Below are 13,782 nucleotides of genomic sequence, written 5' to 3'. Positions count from 1 at the left end.
GTAACAAAAGCAGCAGAATCTTAGATAAACATCTGGTAGGAATGAAGGGTTCTTCATGTTTTTTACTAGATGAGCATTTCAGACTCATTCGTGACTGAATGATACTCTATTCCCTCTCGTGTCTTCTTGTTTTCAATTTATTCTTTAGTAGAGACAGGAAGGGAGCAGCGAAATAGGAAATTAGGATGTTTAGAGAGAGTAACTGAAGAGAGCTGCAAAATAGTTTTTAATTTGTTTAGATGGCTGAGACCTCTACGTGTGTGATCTTTCCTGCTGAGCTGAGGGAAAGACATAAAGACACCATGTACCCAGTCTGGACTGCCGTTGTCTGCTGGTGACTTCCTCAATCCTCGGCAGATCCCTTCACGCAAGGCCCTTCCTAGGAATCTTTCTTGGATTCTTCAGAGTCTTTGGAAGATGTTATCTCTCCCACCTCTTTGGCCTGCACTTCGAATGCTTGTAAACAAGACTGGGAAACAAGCTGGATTGAGGGGTAGATGATTCATAGTACTACCACTTACCCCATCACTCAGATGGCTTTCAAACTAGAATGTTATGTCTTAGGTCACTTTGATTTGCCTGATCATCTTTTCTAGAAGTGTTTATCTGTTTTAATTCAGAATAGATTGAAATGCCACACAAATTACAGCTTATTGTACAGGAATACAATAGCAGCACAGTATAGTGCTCAGTAACCATGCAGGTCAATTGTTCCGTGAGTATCTGAGACTTTACTACACTGAAGAAGTAATCGTACAGACTCCAGATAGTTCCATGATGTTGCTCTGACAAGTTCAGTTTATATAATGTGTTCCTTTATTGCTGCTGTTATAGTTATCATTGTAGGCCTGTCCTTGCTTGGTATGAAAAATGGTTAAAAGTTGAAAACAGAGAGGCTGTTTTTATATTTCATAATCTTAACACTTGGACTGTACCACTCACTTAGTCACACAAGTTCAGGAAGGGAATAGTGTGCAGGTGTTCATTTCATCCTTGTAGATATTTTGCAATATCCAAGTTCTCAACCTGCCCCTCTTTCCACCCCCTCTCCCTCCCACACTAGCCTGGCTCCCAAGTCAAATATAAACTAGTATTTGAGTAAATCTGTCTCAGCTGGTTTATGTGGACTCTGAGTGTCTATATCTAGGACTCATGCTTGTTGAATGAAATCAAGAAAAGACTTGGAGTATGACATGCGAAACTATTTTCTTTGTGTATTTTCTCAAACTTTATTCATACAATCAACATCAAAGTGGCACCATAAAGAATCAGAGAAGCAATGCTTGCATTTCAGCAATAATCCCGTCAGAAGGTGTGCAGTTCTTAGCGTGATCCACAGGTTTGAAAAGTTCTCTCAGAGTGACTTGAAATTTAGAATACTCCAATATATTAGCACATAACTGCAGTTTGCAAAATATCCTCTTTAGTTTAGGGTTTTCCTGTTACTCCTACCCGCCCCCCCCTCCCACCTCCACACACACTCTTCTTTGCAGAATAATTCTTCTTCTCATGACCAGTTTTTTTCCTTTGTGTGATTTTTTTTTTTTAAATGTTGCAGATTCATTTTATGAATAAAATAGATGCTGTTGTCCTTCCCCCCCCTCCCCCAAACTGCATGACTCCAGAGACATGTTTCTTTTATTAAATTAACTCATCATGGTCTTGTTATTTCAACTGTAGGCTTAGCTGAACAAATTTCTATATTGCATGAGAGAGTCATTAATCATTTGAAGAGGATTTGTATACATTCAGTTGCTCAACATCTCATCTCTCAATTTACTCCCAGATAAATTCAATAATGTTGCACGTGTTCTTTTGCTTTCCTTTGTATAGTCAATAATATTAATCTAACCTCCTGTGTGTATGGTGGATGGATGGTTGATAGTAACAAAACAAACCCTGGATTGCAGTGAGCACCGTGAAGTTTTGCTCTGTTCTAGTTTTTCAGTATTTAATTATTTTGATTATCCCCTGTTGGTAGGAAAAAAAGAGTATCTGGTAAAGTACACGTTTGATTCGTCATTCAGAGCCACAGTTGGTGTTCAAATGTTGTCAACTTCTGGATATGAACTGCCTGTTACTTTCTGTTTTAATAGGTAAAGTTATTAAACCCCAACCCAGCAAAATGCTATCTATAGGTTGTCTACTGTCTCTGAGCATATCTTGTTGAGGAGACAGTACAGCTCTTGCTGAGCACAGAGCAGCATTGTATGCATGCCTTAGACTGTGAAGAGTCTGGGTGAATGTGGCTTCTCATGGGAGACAGAGAAGATGCAAAGCTTGAGAAATATTTTTTTCTTCCTGCTTGGAAGTAGGAATGAGGCACTTAGGGCATAGGATTGTACAAAGGCACAAAGTCAGATATGTCTCCACTGATAATTAGAAGCAGCCTTGAGGTTGTCATCAACCTGAATGTGTCAGATGAGCTGAACATGCATGGAACTACACTGATTTAACTTTAAAACTTTTCAGCTTATCTGTTTATGAAATAGTGTGCTTTTCTATTTCTATACCACATTTTAAACTGTTTTTAATGTTCTATATTGGATGCTATTCATTGATTACCCTGTGGTAAGATGGAAAACTTTACTGCATTTATTTTGAAGCAATTCTGTAGTTTTGCTGTTTCGTTTTACAGAACTTTTTCAGAATTATTTTATAAACATTGTTGATCCTGCCTGTTCACTAGCTTGACATGATCTACAGAGGTTTAAAGAGAAATTAAAGAGTCCTGTGTTCTAACTAGTAATGAAAATTGTACTGAATATGAGGCAAAGTCTTGCAGGTTTTTTACATCTATAAAGATACACAAATTATATGATTTGTTTAAAAAGGTCAGCTCCATAAAACTGGTTTTGGGATTATTTGATTTAGTGTACTTTAGAGGGAAGAAATCTGTTGATTGCTGGCTTGAGAGACAACTCTTTTCAGAAGTACTGTGAGGGTAAATACAACAAACTTTAAATTGCACTTGCTGCACCTTTTAAATGTGACAAGAACCTTCACAATACTGTTCAAGTTTAAAATACACCTATCCTTATGCCCAGAGCATGGCCAGTAGAAGTCAGTAGTTACTCTTGTAAAAACCACACATGCTTAAATTTTGCTTCTTTTCCTAGTTGCTGAAAAAGAAACGATCCCTCCTGCTTTTTATAATGTGGGGGGGAGGAAATGGAAGCACAGATATTTTAAAATCAAGGTGCTATTTCTGTTAGGAGTCAAAATGCATTTCTATTTCTGTCTTTAGACTTTGAAAGAAGAGTAGCTGAAAGCCTTCTCCAGTGTGTGTCTGTGCACCTTAACTGCCCAACAAAGCTGCAGAGATGTTATACATTCCCCAACGCCCCCCCGCCCCCAGCATCCTGACAACCTTCCGGCATGTGTTTTGCTATAGGTATTTTGCATCTGCATTTTGGCCACATGCACATCAGTGGGACACTACTTTTAATCTGAAAATAAAATGAGGCACAGTGAGGGTTTTTAATGCTCTGAAAATAATATTAATCTAGTCAAGTCTTACTGTGTAATGTTTTGTCTCAGTTTTCCTAGTGTGAAAAGGGAAGATCACCACTACTGTAGCATAGAAGTAACGGCAAGCTTGATACAAATGTGTTCAAAAATGTTTTAACATCCTCAAGTGTTCAGAAGAGCTTATTAGCCTTCCTTTGTTTTCTTTACTCTTGCACAGAGTTTGTCTTTTTGGAGTGAAAAGTTTTAGTCTTGCTGCTTCTTCCACAGTGCGGTTTAAATAAAGCCCAGCAGACTTCTCATGTTTATTAGCAAGAAAAACGAGCCTCTCCTTTTAGTATATTTCTGAATCGGAAGCATTAAGTGTAGAGTTCTCCACTGTGTCCATCTGGAGCGAGCTGGGAAGATGCATCCTCAGCAGAAGCGTGGAGCCAAAGGAGCTCTGCCTGTGCCGAGGCCGGAGGGGAGGTGCGGGAGGGAATGTTTCAGGGTCAGCCTCAGCACTGGAGCTGTTCCTGTCACACTCAGCACTGTGTGCAAGAGATGATGAGCCTTAGCAAAGACCCACTACTGTACCAGTAGATTTTCCAGGTTGGAGATTTTTGCCTTTTTATTTTTTTATTCTTAGAGCGTGAGCTGATTGACTGGGATGGAGGCTTTCTGGTATTTGTGGTAATTATGTGGTTTGAAGCGCTCAACCTTCACAAACGCACAGACTCTACCACTGGTGTTTTCTGGTTACAAGATGATTCACTTAAGTGATGAAACTCTTGGTTAAACTTGCTCTAGAAATTTTCAGTAAATTATCTCCATGGTTCACTCTAGCTCTGTAGGAGCGTGATAACTGGCTCCGAACCTACTCCTCTATGTAACTGGCATCTTTTTAACATCTGCCCTTTGGGAGAAGGGGGAAATTATGGTGCCACTGGAGCAGGGATTTGTTTTGCTCTTTAGCAGAAAGTATTTCCTGGAGCTTTTTGTCTGTATGAAAATGAACACACTGAACACTTGTGTCTCTAGACCCAGCAAAACCACTAGATCCCCAGTAAGGCTTGTCATACAGGTGTCTGAAATGTCAAACTGTAAAGCTTGTTATGGAAGCCTTTTCTCCTTCCTTGTGTTTACTAAATTTAAGAGTGACGAAAGAGTTTTTGTTCAGCCTTGTGACAAAGAAAAGAATCTTGAGAGCTTTTCTTTGTAAAACTATATTTTTTTTTAAAGTTATTTATCTGTGAAGGAAAAGGAGAGTTCTTCTGAAACGTGGAACCTAAAGTGACTTTCTTTTAACTTTAGTGGATGATTTAAAATAGCAATCATAATTACTTACTACTTGCTACTTCCAGTGAATCAGTTAATCCTTACAAGGCCTCTGAGACCTTGATGTGTTATCAATTTACATGCTGGTATAATTGATTTTATACTGTAATAAAGTATTATTTATTTATCCTGTTTTAAGACAATTCTAATAGAGTAATCGTATTGGGAAAGAATGGATTATATTTGCAGTAATCCTGGTTTCTACAATAAATTGAGAGCAGCCCTGAAGAGAGAGACTTGGAGGTATTGGTGGATGAGAAGCTCAACATGAGCCGGCGATGTGCGCCCAGAAAGCCAACCGTGTCCTGGGCTGCATCCAAAGAAACGTGGCCAGCAGGTCAAGGAAGGGGATTCTGCTCCTCTGCTCTGCTTTCGTGAGACTCCACTGCAGTACTCTGTCCAGCTCTGGAGTCCTCAGCACAGGAAAGACATGGACCTGTTGGAGTGGGTCCAGAGGAGGCCACAAAAATGATCAGAGGGCTGGAACAATTCTCCTATGGAGACAGGCTGAGAGAGTTGAGATTGTTTAGCCTGGAGAAGAGAAGACTCCAGGAACACCTTATTGCAGCCTTTCAGTACTTAAAGGAGGCCTGCAAGAAGGATGGGGGCAAACTTTTTAGCAGGGACTGTTGCGATAAAACAAGGGGTAAAGGTTTTAAACTAGAAGAGTTTAGACTAGATATAAGGAAGATGTTTTTCACAATGAGGGTGGTGAGACACTGGAACAGGTTGCCCAGAGAGGTGGTAGATGCCCCCATCCCTGGAAACATTCAAGGTGAGGCTGGATGGGGCTCTGACAGCCTGATTTAGTGGAAGGCGTCTCTGCTGTTGCAGGAGGGTTGGACTAGAGATGACCTTTAAAGGTCCCTCTCAACCCAAACTATTCTATGATTCTTTTCTGTGATTCCATGGATAGCTTGGGGAAAGGTCATCTTCATCTAATTGTGTAGAAAACCAATCAGTTTTTTTGGCAAGCATGCAAGTAACATTTCCGTATGACTTCCGTAATTATAGAGGGACTGATCACAACATTTGAAATCCCAGGTGTTTTCTGTGCCTTGCTGTTGAATAAAAACATGAAAAAAAGGGGGGGGGGGGGAATGGATGTGCAAAGCATTGGAAGTTTCTACAGAGAAGCAAGTAAGAGCTTTCAGAGAATAATCAGAAATTATAAACATCATATCTTGCAACAAGAGATGCCAGTTTTCTCAAATTTAAAAGCTTTTTGAAATTTAGAACAGTTTTTATTGAATGAGGCATTTTTATACTTGCTTGCTAAACATCAGACAAAGTTCTTGAATACAAGACCTTTAATCACATGCTTCAAAACATACATTCTCCTTACTGGACAACGGTCAGAAGAGACTTTTTTGAGCCTTAGAAACTGATGTGCATTCAGACATCTTCATTAACACGTGAATACAGCAGTGGAGACTGTTGTCAATGTGTTTTGTAGTAGGAAAGCCTCCCTCAGAGTGGATAACTTTTCTTATTTTGTTACATATCATGGACATTTCTGCCCTCTGAGATGTGTCCTACTTGTCAGACCCTTGAGAAAAGAAGCTTTTTTTTTTTTAACTCAGGGATGGTAATAGCTATTTTGCTGAAACTGTCATAGATACTCAAATTATTGTTCATTTTGATCTGTCTGTGATATTTAATGCTAGGTTTTGCTTTCCCTTTCATTTTCCATGTTATTTGCTATGTTTTAATTTTCTCTCTGATGCTCTAATGAGGTTCAATGCAAATGTCAAACTTTCCTTGATTTAGTGTGTTCCAGAGACATCCAGCTTTGTCTTTAGATGAGCTGTATGGTTGCAGAAACACTGTGAAAATGATTCTTGCATAGTTAAAAATGATCAGTGTTACCTCAGTACTGCTATAGAGCCGAGTCATTAGTGCAAATCATACCCAGTTGTGTTCTTACACCTTCCTAGTTCTCATAGCTCTGTGAAGAGGACTTTTTTTATGCTGTCTTGCTAAAAATAATTTCAGAACTATAGAAAAAATAGATGAAATTAAAATTATGGCTTGCATCGTTTCATACCACTAAAACACAATACTTCATTTTAAAATACAATGAAACCAACTGATTCGTTTACTCTTATGTGCCAAGTACTCTCTAAGTTGCAAAGGCAATTTGCACTAGAATGTATCTTTTAAATTAAACAGTAAATATTTATATTTAAATAAATGTGCTGTTTACAGTGTTAACAAATATTTGATAAATAATTTAAGCATCGCAAGATACCTGTTTACAATAAGATAAAAGTAAATGGAAATAGAGAATGTCACTCAGCTACCACAGTTTGTACGGTACTGCAGTTACGCCAGACGTGCGCCATGCTGTTCAGTATCGTATCTGAATTACTGATGTCTTGTTTCAGCAAAGCATCCCTTGTAATCAAGATGCTTGTTTAGTTGAGATATTATGCCAAGGTAAGTGGCTAAACTGGAAAAGAGCTTCAGAGTTTCCTTCTTGCCTTGCAGATCAGTTCTTTCCTGCAACCTATCCCTGTGGTTCTCATTGCATGTCACAAACCTTGCACTTCCCTGCGATTTTTCTATGATACCTTCTGAATGAATTACTTTTTATAATAATTAACATATTTCTGTGGCAGCCATTCTAAGAGATCATACAGCACACACTTTTGTATTGTGGCCGAGGCTGTCTTATGGTGCGTTAAAACAAAGCTTGCCTTTGCTACTCAGCCTGAACGAACCTGTAAAACAGTTTTGTGGTCGACCTCCTGTGATTCTCTGTCTACTATGTTTATACCAGTATGTTAGAGCAGCCCAGGGTTCCGCAGACCATTAGCAATATGGTTCTTTGGGATGTCTCAAATGTTGTAAGCTCCCGGCTGAGGCAGAATGGCTCAGTGCTTGTTCTGTTGAGCACGAGTGATCAGTTTGTATTGGCTTGCATGGGGAAGGCTTTCTTCGCAAGGGTAAACGTTATTATCATGTGGAAGCTCTGATTCCTGTTTGTCCTCAATTTTTATGGCCTTGCTCTAAGTCTTCTTCACTGCAATACAATGGGGCCTTTCAAAATGGTTGTTCAAACATTCAGAATGATGGAGAAGCTGTTAAGGAATGTACAAACAAAAAACCCCAATGTGTTTACTTCAGCAAATTTAAATGCAAAAAAGTATAAAAGTTCATGTTTAGATCTTGAGATGTGTATAATAAATTATATGAATGAGATTTCCTTTCAGTGCTTTTTCTCCCTGTTGTTGCTCACCATGCAAGTCTGTATGTAAGGTGAGTGTAAACTCGTTGGCCAAGTCACTGTAGAGCCTGGCTGTGCTCCCAACCTGGATAATTATTTTATTATATATTAGACTAATAACTTTTTGGCATGTTATGTTGTGTGCACTCAGACCTCACCTGGTTAAGGTTACATCAAAGATAGACCTCTATTGACAAGATTAAATTGAAATAATTTTCTCTTAGAGCTTAGCAGGTAGAGTATTTGTGTTGTCAGCAAACAGGATGTTATCTTCTTTCCCTTGGGCATTATCTCAAATTCAGTGTCAGAATGCCAGATGGATTTATTTTAATATTTTTTCTCCAATTTTTATTTTTAATTTTAATTTTCTTTCTATCACTCTTCAGCTATCACACTCAATTTTCTTGGAAGGAAAGTACCCAAAAGAAGCCACAGTATAACAGCTCTGCTTAAATGCTGATCTTTTTCAATAGTATTTTTGAGCTGTATATATTACCTGATGTTTAATCTTTAGAACTTGCAGGATTGTCTTAAATGTGCCATTTTTATAGGCTTCTCACTTGCAAAAAACCCTCCAACAAACCAAACCCCAAAACCCCCCAAATCAAACAGAAAAAAACCCAGGAAAATATTATCTATAATACCATAAGGACTATTTAATGCTACAATTTGCTTTTAAAAAGCCCCACAGAAATCATATTATTTTTTACACACTTGTAAAATTGAAAAGAGAAAACACAGACTTAGACCAATAAATCAGTGAATACTAAATCAACCAAAGAAACAATCAGTCCTAAATACTCTTGTTTGTGAAATGAGTGGTTTCATTTATTTAAAATATAGCAGATTTTAATACTTGGCTAGCCTTGGCACTCACAGTGTATATGATGAAGGAAGATGTCTGCTAGTTAACTTCTTTGGAAAAGGAAATAACCCACTGAAAGGAAACATGCATCGAAATCACCTCTCAAAGAATATTATTCTGACATTCTTATTTGAAATTTGTCAGTTTTTCCTACCATTTCAAAAGTGTTATAAAACCCATGGGTAAGGTAAATTTATATCCTTGAAATACACTGTCTGTATGTGAATTACTGTAGAAATTATTCCATGATACGTAACTTAAATTCATTTAAAGGAGAACAGTATATTGCTATATATTTTAATACAGAATCTTTTATCCCCAAATGTATTCACCTTTCACTTAAAGTGTAATATTTAGATGCAACTTTTGTGTTAAAATTTGGAGTTAGGTGTTGCGAATGCTTTCAATGGCGGTCTTTAATAAGAAAACAAAAAGCTAAACCCCCTTTGATTTCTATGCACAATCCTGGTAAGACTTAGGAAGCCAAGAAGCATCATGAAAGGATCACAACAGCTTATCTGTAGCTCCGGCAGTTCTGGAGGCAAGGTCATGTTCAACAAGAGAAAAAAGAAAACAAAACTGTGTCTTTAAGCACAAGAAAACAAGTGGTTTGGAAACAAGATGAAACAATCATCCTCACCCTGCTGGAACTTAACTGTCCAGGGGGTGCAAAGAGAGGAGGGATTGGCAAGAAAAAAGCTTGAAATATATAATTTTATTTATCATTGTACTCCCAGGGAATGGAATATCAGCCTTTCTTCCAGACTTAGATACTATCTAATATATAATGGAAAAACTACACAGCTTCTTCCTTGCTTGGAGTTGGAGTAGAATTGCGTTTTACAACAGTCATTAGTGCATGGCTTAACATTGGAAGGAATATTGGATTTCTTACTAAGATGAGAAATACAAGTTGGGCTTTCAAGTCTTCTGCCAACTGTCTCTGGCTTTTGCGGAAAGGGTAAACTGAAAACGCTGCTGTCACATGTGGGCGGCAGGCGTGCAGTGCAGTTAATGAGCCGTGATAAGCCTGGGTAATAAGCAGAGATGGAGAAGGTTTCTCCCAAATAGAATGAGATCTGGTGTTTCCTGGAAAGAATCATGTTTCTTCATCCTTTTGGTTTTGGTATGAGAAGAATCAAATCTATAATAGTGACGATCCCCCAAATAGTATAGAGAAGTGTAGCATCTGTGCAGGTGTTGGATCTTTCTAATAACTTTTGGAATTAATTAATTAACAAAACTACAGCTTTTGAGAAATTATATCTCTACTCTTTTCTTTACCTGTAGCTCCTGGAGGAAGAAAAAAAAAAAGAGACCGCTGTGGGTTTTTTTTCCAGGATTCAATAACTGTGTATAATCATGAGATGTATGCAGCAGATTATTTGGCTTATCTCAGTATAAAATAATTAAAGTAAAATAACTTTAAGGTCAAATGTTTAATCATGTCAGATTAATTTCCATTAAATTGATTTTCCACTACTGATGTGTCTCAGCCTTTGTTATATGTGATTAATAGTATGTGGGACACTGAGTTTGTCTGAGTATTTGTCATACACAGATGGTCTTCAAAATCTGACTTATATGCAATGACTTCTTTTTATTCTATTTTCATCTAAAATCCAAACTATGGGTTGCATGTTTTTGAAAAACTAAAAGCTAAAAGAGCGGGATATGGAAAGTTGCTTTCCACATAAGCCTCTATTTAAAATAGTGGTTAAATTATCAAACCTTTTAATGGAAGTGTATAGATGGTAAGATTTTTAACTAATTCTTGTTTAGCAGAACAAGTTGCGTATCACGCTGAGAAAGACTGCTTGTGAAAAGCATTTAAAGTTTTTGTACTTGCTGGTCTGTTTTCGCTTTGTAAATGGTATGTTTATCCTTGCACAGGTTGTATAGATATATACGATCTATGAATGTATGGATTTACATCTAAATATTATTTATATTGATTTCCTCCCAAATGGACAAGTAGGGCAGAGACTCATATTTAAATTAACGAGATTCTTCAAAGACACTAAACTTTGGTCTCTTTCAATTAAGAAACACATCACAAACTGTTGCCAAGGGTTAAGGTTATTTAAGAGGTTGAAAAGTAGTCTTCACTGTTTGTTGCCTTCATAGCTTAATAGAATTTCTGGTTAAACTAGGTCATAAAGAAATCAATAATTTTATTTAAATTGCTTTTGCTTATCTGGTTATATCTCTGTACAAAATAGCCCAAATATTCTTCAGGAATATGTAACAGGCAGACAATAATTTCTTGTTCAAAATAAGTCACTGCGAAGTTTATATATCCATATTAAAGTATGCATAATTTTACAAAACTTACTGGGATATGCATTTGTAAAATTCAGCATAAAGCAAATATTTTTCTTTAGGAAATGTCAGTCAGTACACATGGAGTGTAAGCAGCCACAGCTGCAGTTAATATTCCTGTGAAGTAAAGCAGTTTGTCAAGGCCTAAGTTGGAAATAAGCTAAACAGAGAGATCATCATTAAATAATTATCCAGAAAATTATTTAAATCTACAGAAGTTTGTATTAAAAATAGTGTATACATTTTTTATGTTCAGGGTGTTTGTTGGGCTGCCCTTAACTTTTTCAGGGCAGCCAGAGATCTGAGGTAATATGGAGTTTTCTTGAGATGTACTGATAAATCTGTGTTCAGAAATGGACCTGTACTGGGAGTATGGAGGGAATCTGAGACATGATAAAAATATCTTGTACTTCTGTTCTAGGTGGAGATACATGTAAATGTTAATGGACTGACAAATAGGTTAAAATACTCAAACCTCATATTTTTATGCTGAACGTGAATTCTGAATACTGAGCGTGAGTTTGTGTTGCAGTATGAATACTTCAATGCTGTGCTCATCAATGAACGAGACGAAGAAGGAAACTACCTGGAGCTGGGGAAGGAGTTCATTCTAGTGCCAAATGACCACTTCAATAACTTGCCTGTGAACATCAGTCTGAGTGATGTCCAAGTACCAACCAATATGTACAATAAGGGTAAGAAAAGAGCTGTTTTATTCCATCGTTCTACTGGCCAAACATAGGAACTTCCTTGCTTTTAAAACGAAGCTGTTGATTAGTTATGTATTGTCTGAGTTTTCCAGTTTGCAATTAAACTGAAATTTCAGTGGAAGAATGCTTAAAGTGTGATGGTTTTGTAATATCTTTTGTTCTGTTGCAATTTAGCAATTTAATATTGTTAACTATTTGCATATTAGACTTGCATGAAGTCTGCCATGAAATACAGCAGAATATGTTTATTCTCATTAATTATTTTACGGAATCTCTAAATCAGTTCAACAGATCTTACATTGTCACTTAGAAGTTACATTCTGTCTTTACTGAGAGTTAGAAGTGTCTTTAAAAGATACAGAGTAGATTGGAGGGGAATATTTTATTAGATTTATGCTCTCAAGCTGGGAATAATTCTAGCTGTATATGACTATACACAGCTGCTGTGAGTTTTCTGATAATATTTAGGAGGAATAAACTACATTAAAATTGCTACTCCCCTGACTATTTGTCGTAGGTACTGGATAGCTCACACCACTAACCAACAGCTACATTAAATATTCAGAGTGATGGACTTAGGTCTAAAAATTGGGAATGCAAAATGAACTCAGGTACACACTTACTCATTTTCCTTTTGCCACTTGCCTTTGATCAGACAGCAGAATTTTCTAATTTTACTGTGCTTATGCAGCACCCGTCTATTTATTTTTTTTCAAACCGGTAATAAAAGAAAAATTAAGATGGAAAGTGCCAAAGTTTCCAAACAATGTCTATGGTATATTTGTCACTGGTCTGTAGAGAGCTGCCTAATCTCATTATCTCCTCCTTATTTTAACTATACTAAAAGACAGCTAAAAATACATTAAATATTTTCTTCTTGATACATTCCAGGCTAGCAATTGTGTTAATTCATGCAAGCATATTGTGTAATCACAAATGGAAGGAGAATTAATTCAGATAGGTTGGGCTGGTAGGAGAAGCAATTGATATGAAATCTTCTCTTTGAAGTTATGGTTATGATTCAGACTTGAGAAGCCAAAAATTGTATGATAATGTCTTAAATTAGGGATTACACAATAAAATGAAGCTTCCCTAGAGAGTGTTTGAAAGGTCATGAAATGATTAATACAGGATATTTTGAAAAGATTTGGAAAACTCTTAAAGCTTCTAAAGCTACCAAACCATTTTTTTTGTGCAAGTGCTAATATTTATTTGATGAGCCTGTCTATAAATTAACTCGTCACAGAATTGCTAAGGAGGAAAAAAAATTTGGTTGCAAAGGGATATGGAGTTCAGGCAATCAGGTTTTTCTGGAGAAGCAAACTAACCTGAGTAGTTAGTTAGAGCAGTAAAATTAAAGGACCCTCAGTTCCATGGTACTGCTGCATTTTTATATGCTGATTAATTGCACTTAAAGGCCGAAGTCAATGGCTTGTTGTGTCTTGTTTTGGCCTCTAAGACAGGAGCTGCCTATAAAGATGAGGAAGATAGAGTTCTGATGATTCCTGTATCCACTTAGTCCAACTCAAACCAGCCAAAATCAACACCTTATGCAGCTGCATAAAACCATTTTTTTTACCATTTAAATGTATTCCAAGTGCTGAAATCTGCTGCGTTGCTGACGTTTTCCTTACAGGTGAGCATGATAGTCTCAGCTTGAAGACTGACAATGTCTGGAAATGCTACTCTTACCAAGAAGAGGCCTGTATACGTATGTTTTTTGTTGCCCATTTCTTCAGTTCTGCAATGCAGAGGGGTGACAAGTTAATTAAATCCTAGCCTGAGGGTACAGACAGTAGTTATTGATAGGTTTGCAGCCAAGTGTCTGCACAACACCATTTCTCTAGAAAATGCCTGTTGTTCATTTCCAG

The 13,782-nt window shown here is 37.2% G+C and overlaps 1 protein-coding gene across 3 annotated transcripts in view; it reads left to right on the top strand.

Annotated features, from left to right (window-relative positions):
- CACNA2D3 (calcium voltage-gated channel auxiliary subunit alpha2delta 3) overlaps positions 1-13,782 on the top strand; it is a 445,975-nt gene that overhangs the window by 162,388 nt on the left and 269,805 nt on the right. For all 3 annotated transcript variants that reach the window (XM_086618882.1, XM_086618881.1, XM_086618879.1), the window contains exon 5: positions 11,734-11,896. In XM_086618882.1, the coding sequence (XP_086475008.1) occupies positions 11,734-11,896 (163 nt within the window). The remainder of the gene's footprint in view (positions 1-11,733; positions 11,897-13,782) is intronic.

This window comes from Tauraco erythrolophus, chromosome 12 (genome assembly GCF_009769465.1).
Source record: "Tauraco erythrolophus isolate bTauEry1 chromosome 12, bTauEry1.pri, whole genome shotgun sequence".
In the NCBI taxonomy this organism is placed as follows: Eukaryota; Metazoa; Chordata; class Aves; order Musophagiformes; family Musophagidae; genus Tauraco; species Tauraco erythrolophus.
Note: the sequence above shows the minus strand (reverse complement) of the source record. Positions and strands in the feature narration are given on the sequence as shown.